The sequence below is a fragment of the Rana temporaria genome, chromosome 4, assembly GCF_905171775.1.
Source record: "Rana temporaria chromosome 4, aRanTem1.1, whole genome shotgun sequence".
Lineage (NCBI taxonomy): Eukaryota > Metazoa > Chordata > Amphibia > Anura > Ranidae > Rana > Rana temporaria.
In genome coordinates this window covers 134,396,461-134,415,563 of record NC_053492.1, presented here as the reverse complement: position 1 = coordinate 134,415,563, position 19,103 = coordinate 134,396,461, and the positions used below count along the sequence as shown (strand labels likewise).

General features: G+C 46.4%; 1 protein-coding gene across 2 annotated transcripts in view; it reads right to left on the bottom strand.

The window, feature by feature from the left end:
• Positions 1-13,135, bottom strand: part of HLTF (helicase like transcription factor) — a 92,991-nt gene extending 79,856 nt beyond the window's left edge. Inside the window, exons 1-5 of one of the 2 annotated variants that reach the window (XM_040349087.1) lie at positions 12,979-13,135; positions 9,671-9,875; positions 7,554-7,720; positions 4,908-5,041; positions 960-1,054 (exon numbers count right to left, since the gene is read on the bottom strand). In XM_040349087.1, the coding sequence (XP_040205021.1) occupies positions 960-1,054; positions 4,908-5,041; positions 7,554-7,720; positions 9,671-9,875; positions 12,979-12,998 (621 nt within the window). In that variant the 5' untranslated portion in view covers positions 12,999-13,135. The remainder of the gene's footprint in view (positions 1-959; positions 1,055-4,907; positions 5,042-7,553; positions 7,721-9,670; positions 9,876-12,978) is intronic. The other variant, XM_040349086.1, reaches the window with a different exon arrangement.
• Between the last annotated feature and the right edge of the window lie 5,968 nt (positions 13,136-19,103).

Here is a 19,103-nt window from a genome sequence, read left to right as displayed (position 1 = left end):
AAAAAATTCTATAAGTTGCATTTTTTGAGCTACAGAGTAGCTCTAGGGCTATAATTATTGCTCTCGCTCTAACGATCGCGGCGATACCTCACTTGTGTGATTTGAACACCGTTTTCATATGCGGGCGCTACTCATGTATGCGTTCGCTTCTGCGCGCGAGCTCGTCAGGACGGGGCGCTTTAAAAAAAAAATTTTTTTGTTTTCTTATTTAATTTTATTGATTTTATTATTTTTTACACTAAAATATAAAAAAAAAAAAAAATGATCACTTTTATTCCTATTACAAGGAATGTAAACATCCCTTGTAATAGAAAAAAGCATGACAGGTCCTCTTAAATATGAGATCTGGGGTCAAAAAGACCTCAGATCTCATATTTAGGCTTAAATGCAAAAAAAAAAAAAAAAAGGAAAATTTGTCATTTAAAAAAATGACAGAAAAAAATTTGTCTCTTTAAGAGGCTGGGCGGGACTGACGTTTTGACGTCACTTCCGCCCAGCAGAGCTATGAGGACGGGTGGGGGCCATCTTGCCCTCACTCAAGTCCTCACTCTCCTGGCGGCAGCATCGGATCTCCTCCGCCGCTACCGACGGCTCCGGTAAGCGGCGGAGGGCGCGGAAAAGCGGCGGGAGGGGGGGGGGCCCTCTCCCGCCACCGATAACGGCGATCTCGCGGCGAATCCGCCGCGGAGACCGCCGTTATCGTTTACACGGCCGCCAGCTGAAAACATGGATATCTCAGTTGTGGCAGCAGCTGCTGCCGTTACTGAGATATCCATGTTTAAAAAGAGGACGTACATATACAGTGGGGGGTCCTTAAGTGGTTAAGTAATTTTCTAGCAACATTTTTTTTTTAATCTTGTAAACACCAAATCTGAAAAACAGGCAAGGTCCTTAAGTGGTTAAAGAATATGTAAATTTAGAACCACTTTAAATAGCTGAATTTCTCCACCAGAACTAACCTGCTCTGTAGTCATCTGTACGGCTGGAAGTGATGGAGCACCGAGACGGGGTTGAGATTTTGGAGAAAAGGAACTTCCTTTCAATCCTTGTGAGCCTAAATCCAGAGACAAATATATAAAACAAAAACCATTATAGTTAGCTGCACAGTATTTTGTAGTTTTTTTGAGTATGTTCTAGTCTTATGTTTTCAGGGTTTTCGGCAGTTTTGTTAGATATAGATTTTACAAGCAAATGGTTTGAGGAGCTACACACAATTTTTTGTATTACTTTGGAGTGTAATAATCTTATCTATTCTCATCTGTCCACTACTGTCTAATCTCCTAACAGCTATGAGTAAACATACACAGAATTATGGCAGAAAAAAAAAAAGCCAGGGAGAGAAGATCTGTCAAATCTGAAATGTATGCCAGTTATAAAAGTTTCCTCTGTAAGCATAAAATGAACAACTATTTTATTTGAAAGACACATTAGGGGCTGTTTACTAAAACTAAAGCATGGTGCAGCTCTGCATAGAAATCAATCAGCTTCCAGGTTTTATTGTCAAAGCAAAACGGAACAAATTGAAGTTAGAAGCTCATTGGTTACTATGTACAGCTGCACCAGATTCTGATGTGTGGCTAAACTTAAAAAACAAACAAAAACAAATTTACAATTGAAGTCAGTTGGATTGGATTCACTTAAACACGTTGAAAATGTGCATTAGATCCAACAGAAGTTAATATATAGATAGAAATATGGAAGCTTGAGGAGCAAAACAATGTACAGCAGTGTAAACTTTTCCAAGCATGGACAAAATACGTTAAAATTCTATAAACAAGCAGTCAGATGTATGATCAGGGTAGTTATCTTTACCTTTCTATAGCTTGGCGAGTCAATAATACACATGTGTTCTGAATTAGAAACTTACAACATAGTAAAATAAGGGTAACAATTACAGTGCAGCAGCATTAAAATTTGATATTTCAGTCTAGACAGGTTGCTTCTAAGAATCCAAAGGAAACAAAATATATCTATTAGATTGTAAGCTCTTCTGAGCAGGGCCCTCTTAACCCTCTTGTATTTTAACTGTATTGTCTCCCTCTTATATTGTAAAGCACTGCGTAAACTGGTGGTGCTATGTAAATCCCATATAATAAATAATATTATTGTTATTATTATTATCCGTTCCATATGGTAAACACCCCCCCCCCCCCCAGCTACATAGAATAAACAACATCTATGCTACCCAAATAACACTTTTACAGACTTGTAAACATTTGTTTCAATGGGAAACCCCTAAATATTTTATCACTAAAAGAAAGGAAGTAAACATTTTCAGAAATACACAAGCATAAACACAAGATCTATCCATTTTAAAGTACTTGGTATGTGAACAGCATTGTGCTGCGAATCACATGCGATGTCTGGCATCGCAGCAGTGTGAACCGGCCCTTAAACAGGGTCAATTTATTTTTTCTGCAGGCTAGTTTTAAGTGTGCTGGGAATTTTTTGTTGTTTGTGATGTGCAAAGCCTTTCCATATGCAACTTACTGCAAAGGCGAAGTATAAAATCGGGGTGGTTGCCACCTTTTTGCATAGTTTGTTTTCTCTATTTGGCGTGGGGACACACTAGATGCCCTCCGCTGCCACTGTGCCCTTGCTGAGCGCCTAATGTGTCCCTGTGCCCTTAAAGAGAGTAGGCTTTCTTTAGGCAAACCTGCCCTTCATTTATCCACTGCTATATATGCTGCAACTTTGAGACTCTCAAAAATAGGAGTACGGACCACAGTATACTAAGGAGCCTTGGCAAAGCACAATTTTTTGCAAACGTGTGCAACTAAACCCTCTGTTTTTAAAGCGGGAGTTCACCCATTTATTTAATTGTTGCCCTTTTCCCCTTAGATTCCTGCTCGTTTGGTCTAGGGGAATCGGCTATTTGTTTTAAAATATGAGCCGTACTTACCGTTTTCGAGATGCATCTTCTCCGTCGCTTCCGGGTATGGGTCTTCGGGAGCGGGCGTTCCTTCTTGATTGACAGTCTTCCGAGAGGCTTCCGACGGTCGCATCCATCGCGTCACTCGTAGCCGAAAGAAGCCGAACGTCGGTGCGGCTCTATACTGCGCCTGCGCACCGACGTTCGGCTTCTTTCGGAAAATCGTGACGCGATGGATGCGACCGTCGGAAGCCTCTCGGAAGACTGTCAATCAAGAAGGAACGCCCATTCCCGCAGCCCATACCCGGAAGCGACGAAGAGGATGCATCTCGTAAACGGGTAAGTATGGATCATATTTTAAAACCAATAGCCGATTCCCCTAGACCAGTGGTTCTCAACCTTCTAGTGCCGTGACCCCTTGATAACATTTCCCAAGTTGTCGGGACCCCTAACAGTAAAATTATTTTCGTAGCATGGGCTGTCAGCACCCAAGGCAAGACAAGTAATTTGCACCCCTAACCACGGACATTTAGCGCTCCCTGAGTCCCTTCCACTCATACGGTATTAAACCCCTTATGGTACATTTTACGACGTACCACTCTCTCTTTGTTCTCCTTCTTTCCCTTTTATCTCTCTTTATGTTCATTTCTTATCCCCCCCCCCCCCATTCCTCCCTCTAGACATCTTTCTTATTATTTTTCTCCCTTTTTCTTTTTTCGATCCCCCTCTTTTCCTCTCCATTGCATGTATTCTCTATTTTTTATTCATTCTCTTACTGCTTGGTGGGGGGTGGGGGGAATGGGATGAGTGACAGTGCTGGTGGGGAGTGGAAGTGTTAGGGGGAGTTCTGATCAGACAACGTAGGTGCTCTTGATCAAGGTCATCTGCTGATCTGAGAACTGTAATGGGGACTTTTAATGGCAACTATAATCATAGGTAGTGTTACTCACTGTGACTCTGGCTTCACTGTGTCTCCGACTTTGTGGTGTCTCGTAGCAGTGACACCTATGCCGTAATCAGGAGATAGGGTCTCCTCCAGCCCCTCCCACTTCACATTCCTCATTAGTCAGCTGACTTTTAGTCTCTGCCCCCCAGAACTAAAAGTGCGACAGTGGGCTCCAACAACAGCCCAGCTGGGCAGTCACAGGCTCCGGAGACAGCCTTTCTGGGCTGTGAAAAGACTGGTAGAGCAGCGCCGGCTTCAGGGATAGCCCAGGATTTGGTGACCCCTGGCAAATTGTCATTGGACCCCCAAGGGGGTCCCGACCCCCAGGTTGAGAACCACTGCCCTAGACAAAACGAGCATTAATCTAAGGGGAAAATGTGCTCTCTAACGGTGAACCTCCGCTTTAAGGTGAATTGTTAGACAGGGTCAATCTGGTAAGTGTGCTTGAAATGTTTGTTTGTGTTATGCAAAGCCCTTCCATGTGCACCTTATTGCAATGGCTAGTTATAAATTGGGGTGGTTGCCATCTTTTTGCTTAGTGCATACAATAACAGACCAGTCTTAAAATGTGTGCTTTCTTGTTACAAGAACTTAGCTACAGTATGCTGAGCAGGAGTAGTATCTACAAAACAAAAACACTATAGTGTAGGTAGACGCATTTCAGAATAGTCACTAATGGGGTCTGTTCCAAATGTCACTTAGTTTACATCACTCTCTTCTAGCTTGAAGTGGAAGGACATTACAATTTCTTCTCTTCCCTCCCCCCATACACACATGTACCTTAACATGTCTACATTAAAATAAAATAATAAATCTTAAAAAACTGAGTGTACACCAAAACGCAGCATTCTTCCTACTCAGGTCAGAGTAGAACAGCCCTTCAAAGATTGGAACCAGAGGATTCCACATATGTAGTGCGGTGACTCTCTAGGCTATAATATTAAAGTCTGCAGGTCTGTATTTTCCTTCAATCTTCTAAAACACAAGTGGAGCCTTTGGCCAAGCTGAAGTAAGGAGTATGCAGAGTTTTGGATTGTTGCCAGTTTTATTTATGAATACAAAAAAAAAGGTACAAAACACAGTACTTACTTTGTGGCAAAGGTCCAAGTTTGAAACCATATTTCTTCATATGATCCATAACAACTGTCTTGTTTTCTTCTCTTCCCCAAAAACTCAGGTTCACTGGCATAGTAAAGGCATTATTTGCCCCAAATGGCACTGTACTAAAATACAATTTGAAGGAGTTAGATGTAGATCATTTCACTAATACCAACTTCAAAACTATTGTCTGTGGGCAATATTGTTTTCCAAGACAAAAAATGTATTTACGTTAAGTACGAAAATCCCATTTTCTTTTTTATTCATAGAGGGGCACAGGAATTTAGGGACATCCAAAACCGGACAAGGCTGGATTATGAAGTTGTGCCCACGACAGCATTCTTTCTATCACTCTTACCATGGCATGGACTTCTGGTTCCTCCCATATGGCTGATGTACACCACTGAAGGGGCAATGTCTGGCCGAATCCTGATCAGAAGACCCTCCTGTGTTGGGGCATCTAGCATTGCAGGAATATCCACATTTGCCCAAGGATTGTTCATAGGGAGAGGAGCTTTCTCCAATTTCTTATGCCGCATACACACGAACGTTTTTCGGGATGTAAAACATTTTTTTTTTTTTTATGTCATTAAAAACGATCGTGTGTGGGCTCCATAGCATTTTTCACAACGTAAAAAATGGCCATTAAAAATTTAGAACGTGCTCTAAATTTTCACGTCGTTTTTAATGTTGTCGTTTTTAGCGTTGTAAAAATGGTCGTGTGTGGGCTTTAACGACGTGAAAAAAATGCGCATGCTCAGAAGCAAGTTATGAGACGGGAGCACTCGTTCTGGTAAAACTAGCGTTCGCAATGGAGATAGCACATTCATCATGCTGTAACAGACTGAAAAGCGCGAATCGTCTCTCACCAAACTTTTACTAACACAAAATCAGCAAAAGCAGCCCCAAGGGTGGAACAATCCGAACGGAACTTCCCACTTTATAGTGCCGTTGTACGTCACCGCGCTTTGCTAGAGCATTTTTTTTGTAACGATCGTGTGTAGGCAAGGACGGCTTAAAAATAATCGGGTTGAATTTTTTTTTTTCTAGACCATTAAAAATGGTCGTGTGTATTCGGCATCAGTCATATGCACAGACTCCTCCCCAGCCCATGCTGTCATCTGTCGTATGGATCTTCCAGGAAATCAGAAGGAACTACTTTCTCAACTGCAGAGCTGTAATTCTGAGCCAATGGGCCAGCGGTAATAGTTTATTGTGGGAAAGAAAAAAACTTTGGCTTGAGCTGTGTCTTGGATAAGCGATGAGTCAGTTCCAGCACTGACTTCTAAAAGGTCATGATCCAGTTGAACCTTCACAAGGTCTTTACTGTCCTGACCACATTGTCGGCTGGAACATGCGTAGACTGTTTCCTCAACAAGAGATCTTCCAGATCCCACAATGGAAATGCCCTAAAAGCATAGCAAGGGGAGCACAGGGGCCAGTATTATGCTGAACACCTAAGGTATGGAAGATATGCTGAATGACAGATCCATAAACTGGAACTTCTGCGTGGCCACAGCAAAGGAATTGCTGATCTGCTGGAAAAATAGGAACAAGCAGGTAAACATCCTTGACGTTCAAAGAGGCCAGAAAGTTTCCTGATGGAGAAGTGATAACAGACCTGGTTGATGTCATTGGCCTGAATGAAAACATATACTGTAAGAGTCTTGAGATCCAAGATGGATCCTTATTAAGATTTGGGAACAGTGAAATGGTTGGAGAAGAACCTCTGGAACCATTCTGCCATGGATACTGGGGCCCTGCTCATGACTTCTGCTTGTTGATTGGTTGCTAGAGATTACTGTACATTATTACTGCTCACTGATTGGTTGCTTGAGGTTACAACATATCATTATAGCTCAATGGTTTGTTGCAAGAGGTTAATGCACATCATTACTGCTCACTGATTGGTTGTTAAAGGTTACAGCACATCATATCCTCACTGCCTGCACACCATGGACTGGGAAAGTGAGGGGACCCATTGATAAACAGAAACCTCCTAGGGATCCTAGGACTCCTGGGATTAGTGGCAATGCTGAGGGAATGGGGGGGGGAGGGGGGGGTTGATCACTGGCAATTCTGGGTGGGGGGGGTTGATGGGATCAGTGGCAGTGGTGGGGGGGATGGGATTAGTTAGGAGGCAGTGCACTGTGGCAAATTCTAAATCATGTAGAGCAAAGCTGGCAAGTATATAGTGGGTGATTCCATACTGATCACCAATGCAATGTGGAATTTACACTGACCACCAATGTGAGGGTGCGATTTACACTGACCACCAATGTGAGGGTGCGATTTACACTGACCACCAATGTGAGGGGAAATTTGCACTGACCGCCATGTAACAGGGAATTTTGATTTGGGCCCCAGAATAATGATGGAGCCCTGGGCAGCTTCACCTTTTGCCCTGCCTTAAAGACGGCCCTGTGTGGGGAATGATTTCACAAAGAAAGTAAAATACCAGTTAAGTTTTAATGGCAATTAAAAGTGGACAGAGTAGAGGACAGTAGATGAGCACCACACCGACTCTACAGCAGTCGGCTTTACCTCTCTGGCAGATGTCTGTTCTGGTGTAAATTCACTCTTAAATCTTAATATATACATAATTATTTTCAACACAAGCCCTAGGCAAATACTCACCCCTCCATCTTTACTTTCTTCCTGTCCATGATCGGGGCCAATGCTGCAGCCAGTTCTTTCTTTATGTGACCAACTTGTTCTCCATTAACATTGTTCACTTTAACTGCATTTCTGTCATATTGGTTTTTGGGTTCACGTTGAAGTGCAACCATCTCATTATTGTTAACCTGAAAAAAACAATAGGTTTGTTTTTCTTTTGGTATACTATAAATCTATACATTTTAAAAAAAAATTCTTCCTGCAGCACATAACGCTGTCTTAAAGAGTCATTATAACACACCAACTTCACGGACAACATGTTCACTTGCTGCAGAATATATCCCACCCACTTTTAGATGGTCATAATGTTATGGCTGATCTGTGTATATACATTTAAAGCGGATGTGCCACGGGGAAAAAATATTAAAAGCCAGCAGCTACAAATACTGCAGCTGCTGACTTTTAATATTAGGACACTTACCTGTCCTGTAGTCCAGTGCCGATCGCAGCAGAGGATGAGCGATCGCTCGTCTCTCTGCTGCTCCCCCCGCCATCCACGCTGAGGGAACCAGGAAGTGAAGCGCTGCGGCTTCACTGCCCGGTTCCCTACGGCGCATGCGCGAGTCGCGCTGCGCCCGCCGATTGGCTCACACGCTGTGTGCTGGGAGCCGAGTGTTCCCAGCACACAACGGGCGACAGACGGGAAGTCAGAAAAACCCGTCTTTCGCCCGTAGCGTGTGGCCGGAAGTTGGTGCAAATACCTGTCTTTAGACAGGTATCTGCACCCCCCTCCCCCCTGAAAGGTGTCAAATGTGACACCGGAGGGGGGGCGGGTTCCGATCAGCGGGACTCCACTTTAGGGTGGAGAACCGCTTTAAGGTGGCCAGGAACTCACCGAAATGTCTGCATAATTCTTTGTAATTTTCCACTATTTCTTCACTGGAAGAACCTGTAATGCCTTGTACACACGATCGGAATTTCCGATGAAAAAAGTCAGACGGAATTTTTTCATCAGATATTCCGACCGTGTGTGGGCCCCATGGGACTTTAGAAATAGAACATGTTTTATTTTTTTCCGATGGAAAAAAATCCTATCAGAAATTCCGATCGTCTGTGTGGAACGACAGAGAAAAAAAACATGCATGCTCAGAATCAAGTCGACGCATGCTCGGAAGCATTGAACTTCATTTTTCTTGGCTCGTCGTAGTGTTTTACGTCACGGCGTTTTGGACTGTCGGAATTTGGTCTGACAGTGTGTATGTAAGACAGCTTGAACGGAATTCAGACGAAAAATTCCATTGGATTTTATCCCATTGGAAATTCCAATCGTGTGATCAGGGCATAAGTGACTATCTTACCTTTGCGCAAACACACACACGATAAAGGAATGCCAGATCACAATGGATAAGCAAAATAGATTGCACAGAAGATGCAGTTAACAATGATGCTGCGGTTTGTCTGACTGAAAACTAAAAGGGAGCCATCTGACTAGGAACCTACATAATATTAATATCCAATATTGCATATTTAGATGAATGGGGGGAGGGGGTGTCTGTGGCAGGCTATAACGTAGTAAATAGTGGGCGTTGACACAGGCCAATTATGTTGTAGTACATGGGTACCACTTACTGCAGCACACCTAACATGAAGCATGTAAACATGAGCCCCCATTCACATTGGAGCAACTTGACAGGTCACATTGCATGACAAGTCTCAGCCTATTGCCAGCAATGTCACTGTTGAAATCTTTGCAGTGCTACACCAAAATTTGCAAAAGTGTTTCCTGCGCTACTTTTGGTGATTTTGGGTGCGACTTGAATAGACATCTGTGCATTAAGCCGCACAGATGTCTTCCAAGTCGCACTGACATGCAGCTTTGGAATTGTCGATTTCAGATGAAGACACACAATTTCAAAGCCGCAGTCAATGTGAACAAGGGCTCGAGGTAAGAATGCGCCACCCCAAGCAGGCTGGACAGAGCAAATAACGCTGCAGAAAAAAATAAATAAAAATGCATTTATTACTAATTTCTGGCAGTAAATTCATCTGCCCGTTGCAGCCCTGCAATTGGTTCTAAAATTACAGCTATTCTTTAATCTAACCAGGTCATAATCTTCTGTAATATACATTACACTTACCACCCCAGTATAATAACGCAAGCCAACCACATTCCCTCTCAACATTCCAAATAAAACTAAGGAATCAAAATCCTCATCTGCAGAGGAGGAATCATTAGTTGACGGCAGGTTTTCTGGCTCGGTGTCAAACAAGAGATCTGGAGGCGAATACTGACTTCCAATTCTGCCATACTGAGCGGACAGGAAACGTCTCAAGGAAGAGTCTCTACAAAACAAAAGTGGTGGAATAAGACAACTTTCATACACAGGATAACATCTAAAGTGCAAGTAACCACACTCTGTTCATATAGATGATAATGCTTCACCTTCTCGCTCATTCTCACATTTGGTAAAGAGAGAAAAACACCCACCATTCTAGGTTTCAGTAGACTTGAAGTTAGGGTTGCACCGATACCGGTGCTGACACTAAGGGCCAGATTCTGGTAGAATCCGCGGCGGCGTCGCGTAAGGCATTTACACTACGCCGCCGCAAATTACTGGAGCAAGTGCCGTATTCTCCAAGCACTTGCTCCGTAATTTGCGGCGGCGTAGTGTAAATGGCCCGGAGTAAGGCCGCGTAATTCAAAGGGGGCGGCTTGTATTTAAATTAAGCGCGCCCCCGCGACGATCGAACTGAACATGCGCCGGGCATAAAAATAGCCCAGTCCACATGCTCCAGCTCAGGACGGAAAACATCAATGACGCCGATGTGAGCGTCATTGACGTAAAGTCGTATTCGCGAACGACTTACGAAAACAACGTAAACGACTGAAAAAGACGACGCTGACCCGACTCCATACTTAACATGGCATACGACGGACCTATGTAAACTTGCCCCTCATATAGCAGGGGCAAGTTTACGCTTACGGAAACGTTGTAAATTCACTGCGTCGTCCGCTTGTACGTTCGGGAATCGGCGTAAATAGCTAATTTGCATAGACAACGGGGAAAACGACGAGGCAACACCTAGCGACGGGAAAAAAAATTGCATTTAAGATCTGACAGCGTAAGAGCCTTACGCCTGTCAGATCTAAGGGATATCTATGCGTAACTGATTCTAAGAATCAGTCGCATAGATACGCCGGGCCAGATTAGGACTTAGGACGGCGCAAATGGCGTTGCACCGTCGTAAGCCTTTTAAGAATCTGGCCCTAAGCATTTGCACAGGTAATCGGTACTCGTGCAAATGCTCCAATACCTGAAACTGATACTTTCCAGATTGGTTCTTTCAGCTGTCAGCAGGATTCCCCCACTGACAGCTGAAATGTAAAAAAAAAAAAAAAAAAAAAGCTGTCAATTATCGGTAGTTAAGGAGCGGAGCGGCTGCGTCCTTAGGAACTGATGACTCATTCAGCTGTCTGTGGGTTGCCCTGTTGACAGCTGAAGTATAAACAAAGTCCTAGCAATTGGAGGTGTAAAAAAAAAAAGCAGCCGGACAAAGTTTATCAAGATATTTGCAGAAATAGCGGCACCGGTGTCTATGGCGTATGGTGCACTGAGCGTGCCACTTCTAACGGCGATCCTGCCGGGAGTGACGTCATTGCGGCTCCGGCCAGTCACAGCGCCGGAGCTGCGATACCCGGAAGTCACTCCGGGATAGATGTCAGTGTCGGAGGAGGCAAACTCAGGTAAGTAATTCACAATGCTATGCATACTAGCTCATTATGTCTTTGCCTTGCAGGGTGTATTTATTTATTTTTTTAACAAGAGGGTTTACTTCCTTTTTAACCACTTCACATCCCGCCCATAGTCAAATGACATCCACAGATGGGATCTCCCATCCTGGGTGGACGTCATATGACGTCCTGGGTTTCCCGCCCGTCTAGGGGGCGCGTGCGCGGCATCGCTCAGGAGCTGATGCGCGTGCCCGGCGGCCGCAATGTCTGCCGGGCACCCGCAATCACAGCAGGACCATGGATCTGTGTGTGTGTAAACACACAGATCCATGTCCTGTCAGAGGTGAGGAGACCCATGTGTGTTCCCAGTACAGAGGAACACAGATCGGTCTCCTCCCCTTGTGAATCCCTTCCCCCTACAATTAGAATCACATTGCACGACCGGCATAAGATGCCTTAAAGTGGTTGTAAACCCACTATTTGGACTTTTACCTACAGGTAAGCCTACAACAAGGCTTACCTGTAGGTAAGGAGAATATCTCCTAAACCTGCACGGTTTAGGAGATATTACCCCCGCAATGCGGGCGGCGCATGCGCAGGGGGGACTCCACGGCTGAAGGACCGGCATCGCCGGACCCTGCCGATTTTAAATCTCCCGCGCGCACGCGCGGGAGTGACGTCATCGCCGCTCCAGCCAATCACAGCGCTGGAGCGGCGATACCCGGAAGACACGCCGGAGCAAGATGACATCCTGCTCGGCGTGGACCAGGTAAGTGGTACACACCTCGTTCCGAGGTAAGTATTTCATAATAGGCTAGTATGCGATGCATACTAGCCTATTATGCCTTTTGCATTGCAGGTTTGGGGGGAAAAAAAAAAAGTTTATGCGGTTTACAACCGCTTTAAGGTGAAAAAACACGAAACTTTACAACCCCTTTAGGTGTGGGTACCTGGCTGTGCTTTATGGACGGTCCTGCAGTCTTCTAGGACCTGTGACATGTTCCAGAAAACTGCGGGGAGGAAAACGTTTGGATTGCGGAAGTGGGAGTGAGTACTTGTCAAACGTGGCAGGGGAGGAGGACTTACAGCGGAACTTCCACTTATGGGTGGAGTTCCTCTTTAAGGCCCCTTTTACGTCTGTGTGACGCAATGCGTTTTTGTCACGCCGCTTTAGCTGGCAGCCCATTTACTTGGATGGACTGCGCAACGCACCTAAGCAGTTTCTGCACCTTTTTGGGCAGTGAGTCATGTGTGTTTGGTGTGCTATTAAGAAATGACGGCAACACAAACACAATGTATATTTTTTACACGTTTCGTGGTAATGAGAAGGATAATTAAATAAAAAGGATAGTCCTCCTTTCACATAACAGTGCCAACAGCAATGCCTACACACACAGAACAATCACCTCCAGACACCTGATTGCACTGTACTGCACATTATGGTACACTGGCAGGATACACATCATGTACACTGGCAGGATACACATCATGTACACTGGCAGGATACACATCATGTACACTGGCAGTATACATATTGCTGTACACTGGCAGGATACATATTGCTGTACACTGGCAGGGTACACATCATGTGTTGTACACTGGCAGTAGTGGCAGGGTACACATCATGTCAGCACTGCTGGGAGAGAAGGATGGATGAATGAAGGAGGTTCTGCTCCTCCCAGCTCAGCACTGCCATGTACAGGGCGCTATTACCTCATACAACTCCAGGACATGGTGATATAAAGTGTGTCACACCACGAAGGGTTAACTCATCAGCTCCACTCACAGCCCCCGACAACCGGACAACGGGGCCTTCCGATTTCCCGCCCTCCACACGCCCAGCCAACCACAGACACTTCCGGCCTTTCGTCCCCAAACACAAATTCTAACCAACGAACAGTAAGCACATGACAACTAACCAATAGCTCCCCGAGCAAGAGGTCGCCCAATTAGAGAGGAGTGGGCGGGGTTGCTGTGGTTCGCTCGGAGTTGTAGGGGTGGAGCTGTACCCTCTCATATATTGGACTGGGAATGAGTCTGATTACTGTTGTGTGTTATGTGTACCGCTAGATGGAGCTGTTCTGTGGATCCAGGGGAAGCCGACGCCAGAGTTAGTGCTTCCCCACCATAGGCAGAGCAGACGGGTCGCCAAATCTGATAAAACACAGGGGCACCTTTACATAAATAAAAGAATGGGCATGGAAAAAACTCCGAGCAGCCATAACATTAGGACCCCCGAGAGGCTAGGTGAATAACACGGATTATCTCATGTTATTGGCATCTGAAAGTGGGTGGGATATATTAGGCAGCAAGTGAACATGTTGTCCCTGAAGTTGTTGTGTTGGAAGTAGGGAAAATGGACAAGCGTATGGATTTGAGTGAGTAAAGTGGTAGTAAAAACACCACTTATTGGTAAGCCTATAACAGTGATGGCGAACCTTGGCACCCCAGACGTTTTGGAACTACATTTCCCATGATGCTCATGCACTCTGCAGTGTAGTTGAGCATCATGGGAAATGTAGTTCCAAAACATCTGGGGTGCCAAGGTTCGCCATCACTGGCCTATAATAAGGTTTACCTGTAGTTACTGTGTAGTCCAATCCAATAGAAGAGCTACCGAGGGTCAAATTGCTGAGGTGTCAGAACACGCAGAGCATCGCAGTTTATTGCATATGGAGTTGCGTAGTCGCAGACCGGTCATGGCGCCCGCTCTGACCTGTATTCACAGCCGAATGTTCCTACAATGGACATGTGAGCATCAGAACTGGAGCACAAAACAATAGAAGAAGGTGGCCTGGTCTAAATGAATTCAAGAAGAGCTTGAGAACACAGAAATAGGTTCAAGGTGTTAACTTGGCCTCCAAATTCTCCAGATCTCAATCTAATCAAGCATCTTTGTAATGTGGTGAAAAAACAAGCCTGCACTCCATACACAGCGCACCCCTCAAGCCTGCACTCCATACACAGCGCGCCCCTCACGCCTTCACTCCATACACAGCGCACCCCTTAAGCCTGCACTCCATACACAGCGCACCCCTCAAGCCTGCACTCCATAGACAGCGCGCCCCTCAAGCCTGCACTCCATACACAGCGCGCCCCTCACGCCTTCACTCCATACACAGCGCACCCCTTAAGCCTGCACTCCATACACAGCGCACCCCTCAAGCCTGCACTCCATAGACAGCGCGCCCCTCAAGCCTGCACTCCATACACAGCGCACCCCTCAAGCCTGCACTCCATACACAGCGCGCCCCTCACGCCTGCACTCCATACACAGCGCACCCCTCAAGCCTGCACTCCATACACAGCGCACCCCTCAAGCCTGCACTCCATAGACAGCGCGCCCCTCAAGCCTGCACTCCATACACAGCGCACCCCTCAAGCCTGCACTCCATACACAGCGCACCCCTCAAGCCTGCACTCCATACACAGCGCACCCCTCAAGCCTGCACTCCATACACAGCGCACCCCTCAAGCCTGCACTCCATACACAGCGCACCCCTCAAGCCTGCACTCCATAGACAGCGCGCCCCTCAAGCCTGCACTCCATACACAGCGCACCCCTCAAGCCTGCACTCCATACACAGCGCGCCCCTCACGCCTTCACTCCATACACAGCGCACCCCTTAAGCCTGCACTCCATACACAGCGCACCCCTCAAGCCTGCACTCCATAGACAGCGCGCCCCTCAAGCCTGCACTCCATACACAGCGCACCCCTCAAGCCTACACTCCATACACAGCGCGCCCCTCACGCCTGCACTCCATACACAGCGCACCCCTCAAGCCTGCACTCCATACACAGCGCACCCCTCAAGCCTGCACTCCATAGACAGCACGCCCCTCAAGCCTGCACTCCATACACAGCGCACCCCTCAAGCCTGCACTCCATACACAGCGCACCCCTCAAGCCTGCACTCCATACACAGCGCACCCCTCAAGCCTGCACTCCATACACAGCGCACCCCTCAAGCCTACACTCCATACACAGTGCACCCCTCAAGCCTGCACTCCATACACAGCGCACCTCTCAAGCTTGTACTCCTTACACAGCGCACCCCTCAAGCCTGCACTCCATACACAGCGCACCTCTCAAGCCTGCACTCCATACACAGCGCACCTCTCAAGCCTGCACTCCATACACAGCGCACCCCTCAAGCCTGCACTCCATACACAGCGCACCTCTCAAGCTTGTACTCCTTACACAGTGCACCCCTCAAGCCTGCACTCCATACACAGCGTACCCCCTCAAGCCTGCACTCCATACACAGCGCACCCCTCAAGCCTACACTCCATACACAGCGCACCCCTCAAGCCTGCACTCCATACACAGCGCACCTCTCAAGCTTGTACTCCTTACACAGTGCACCCCTCAAGCCTGCACTCCATACACAGCGCACCTCTCAAGCCTGCACTCCATACACAGCGCACCTCTCAAGCCTGCACTCCATACACAGCGCACCCCTCAAGCCTGCACTCCATACACAGCGCACCTCTCAAGCTTGTACTCCTTACACAGTGCACCCCCCAAGCCTGCACTCCATACACAGCGTACCCCCTCAAGCCTGCACTCCATACACAGCGCACCCCTCAAGCCTACACTCCATACACAGCGCACCCCTCAAGCCTGCACTCCATACACAGCGCACCTCTCAAGCTTGTACTCCTTACACAGTGCACCCCTCAAGCCTGCACTCCATACACAGCGCACCTCTCAAGCCTGCACTCCATACACAGCGCACCCCTCAAGCCTGCACTCCATACACAGCGCACCTCTCAAGCCTGCACTCCATACACAGCGCACCCCTCAAACCTGCACTCCATACACAGCGCACCCCTCAAGCCTGCACTCTATACACAGCGCACCCCTCAAGCCTGCACTCCATATGCAGCGCGCCCCTCAAGTCTGCACTCTATACACAGAGTCCCCTTTCACTGTAAGGGGAGACTCTGCAGACTCTGATGTAAGGGAGAACTCTTGGGCCTCTAACATAAGGGATGCTCTGGGAACCATGATTTAAGGGGGAACACTGAAAACTATGATGTATGGAGAAGACTCTGATGTAAGGGGGGACACTGTGGCCTCTGGTGTAAAGGGGAACTCTGATGTAATGGGTGCTCTGAGAACCCTGATTTACCTTAGTGTACTAACTCAGAGGCAGGAGAGAGAAGGGGGGAGAGTTCAGTCACAGACAGGGATGGATGGTGAGCTCACTCACCCCTTGGCAGTCAGCACCTCTCATCCAGATGTAGCTGAGGCTGCTGGAGTGTGGGCAGACACAGAGTTGAAGGGGCGGGAGGAAGAGAGCAGATTAAGCCCTCTCTCCTCTCCCGTCTGTATGGGGGAAGGGGTAATTGTTAGTGTCGGCTTTGGGCAGTGTGAAAGAGAGTGTAACAGATACTCTCAGCTTAGACAACTGCAGCCAGCAACCCTGCTAGGAAGCTATAGTCCGGTGTTCTGAAACCTAAACGCATGATTCCAAACCCGAACTGTCCGGGTGAATCCCGGACAGGGGCTAACCCTAATCCAGGGGTGCACATCTGTCCTGACCACAGGTAACCTCTCCATGTGTGTTTACATGCAAACATCTGCTGAAATCATACCTCACAACTTTCTGAGATGGGAATGAGGGACACCTAGCAGCAAAAGTATGCAGGCATAGGACACTCCCCTTGCCACACCCCTCTTAACCGCTTAACGACCGCCGCGTGTACATATACGTCGGCAGAATGGCACGGACAGGCAGAACGACGTGCCCGCACGTCGCTGCCTAGACGTGGGTCGGGGGTCCGATCGGTACCCCCCCCCCCGGTACATGCGGCAGTCGGAAATCGTCTGGGAGCGATGTGGGACGACGGCGCGGCTATTCGTTTCTAGCCGCCCCCTCACGATCGCTCCCCGGAGCTGAAGAACGGGGAGAGCCGTATGTAAACACGGCTTCCCCGTGCTTCACTGTGGCGGCTGCATCGATCGTGTCATCCCTTTTATAGGGAGACACAATCGATGACATCAGACCTACAGCCACACCCCCCTACAGTTGTAAACACACACTAGGTGAACCCTAACTCCTACAGCGCCACCTGTGGTTAACTCCCAAACTGCAACTGTCATTTTCACAATAAACAATTCAAATGAAATGCATTTTTTGCTGTGAAAATGACAATGGTCCCAAAAATGTGTCAAAATTGTCCGAAGTGTCCGCCATAATGTCGCAGTCACAAAAAAAAAACGCTGATCGCCGCCTTTAGTAGTAAAAAAAAAATAGATATATAAAAATGCAATAAAACTATCACCTATTTTGTAAACGCTATAAATTTTGCGCAAACCAACCGATAAACGCTTATTGCGATTTTTTTTACCAAAATGTAGAAGAATACGTATCGGCCTAAACTGAGGAAAAAATATGTTTTTTTATATATTTTTGGGGGATATTTATTATAGAAAAAAGTAAAAAATATTGCATTTTTTTCTAAATTGTCGCTCTATTTTTGTTTATAGCACAAAAAATAAAAACCGCAGAGGTGATCAAATACCACCAAAAGAAAGCTCTATTTGTGGGAAAAAAGGACTCCAGTTTCGTTTCGGTACAACATTGCATGACCGCGCAATTACCAGTTAAAGCAGCGCAGTGCCAAATTGTAAAAACACCTCTGGGCACTGGGCATTTAGCTGCATATTGGTCCGGGGCTTAAGTGGTTAAAGGAGAATTTTACAAAAAAACATGATTGGTTAAACCCACAAGTGCATTTTTTTATCACTACTACTATTTTATCACCGCCAGACTGGTGACTGGGAAAAGGACATGGGAATCAATCTCACCTTCGTTGAGAACCCTTCACTGGCTGCCAGTAAAGGACAGAATTGTATTTAAAGCACTCTGCCTGACACATAAGTGCATCCATGGGAAGGCTCCGCAATATCTTTGCGACAAGATAGAACCTCACAATTCTAATCGCGTTCTGCGATCCACTGACCAAAATCTGGTCAAGGTGCCAAAAACCAAATACAAGTCCAAAGGAGAAAGAAGGTTTGCTTTTCAAGGTCCGAGACTATGGAACGCTTTACCAACCAGCATTCGGTTGGAGGAAAACCACCTGACTTTCAGAAGACAGATCAAAACTCTGCTCTTTTGATGTCATGAGACACGAAACATCAAGCGCCCAGAGGCGATTCAGTTCGCATGTGCCGCGCTATATAAGTTTTTCATTCATTCATTCAATCACTATTCCTTTATATTGGCTTTTGGAAATTACAAATGCAGCAATTTCGAAATCGGATGAAAGGATTATCACTGGAAAAACACTTTTTGATAAAAAGTGCATTTTATATACATCTATATAGATCAGACCAAAATGATCGACAAATGAGGAGGAATGAGGGACATTGCTCCAAATCAGGGACAATCCCTCCAAATCAGGGACAGTTGGGAGGTATGTGAAAGACACAGAATAAAGTTTATTTTAACTTTATTGAAATGTCACAAAATGACAACTGTATTCACTGCAGCCCAATACAGCGTAGTGATTCGCAACACGCTGCGCTGTGTAAAACTACACACTCTCCTGTTTTACTTATTCCAACGCATAAATAATAGGAACATCATGAATGTTAAAAAACAGGACATAAGGCAAAATACCTTATGTAGGTGTTGGGTAACGCTGCACAATGCATATGGTGCAAGCAATGAGAATGTCTATCTAAAGGGAAGCTGTGGTTCTTTCTTTCTCACAGCACTGCTGTCCCTAGATAGGGAGTACACAGCAGGCAACATGAAAGCACATCTAAAGGCATGCAGGGCTGCATTATTTCCTGTAACAGCAGCCATAGCCCTGGGTCAT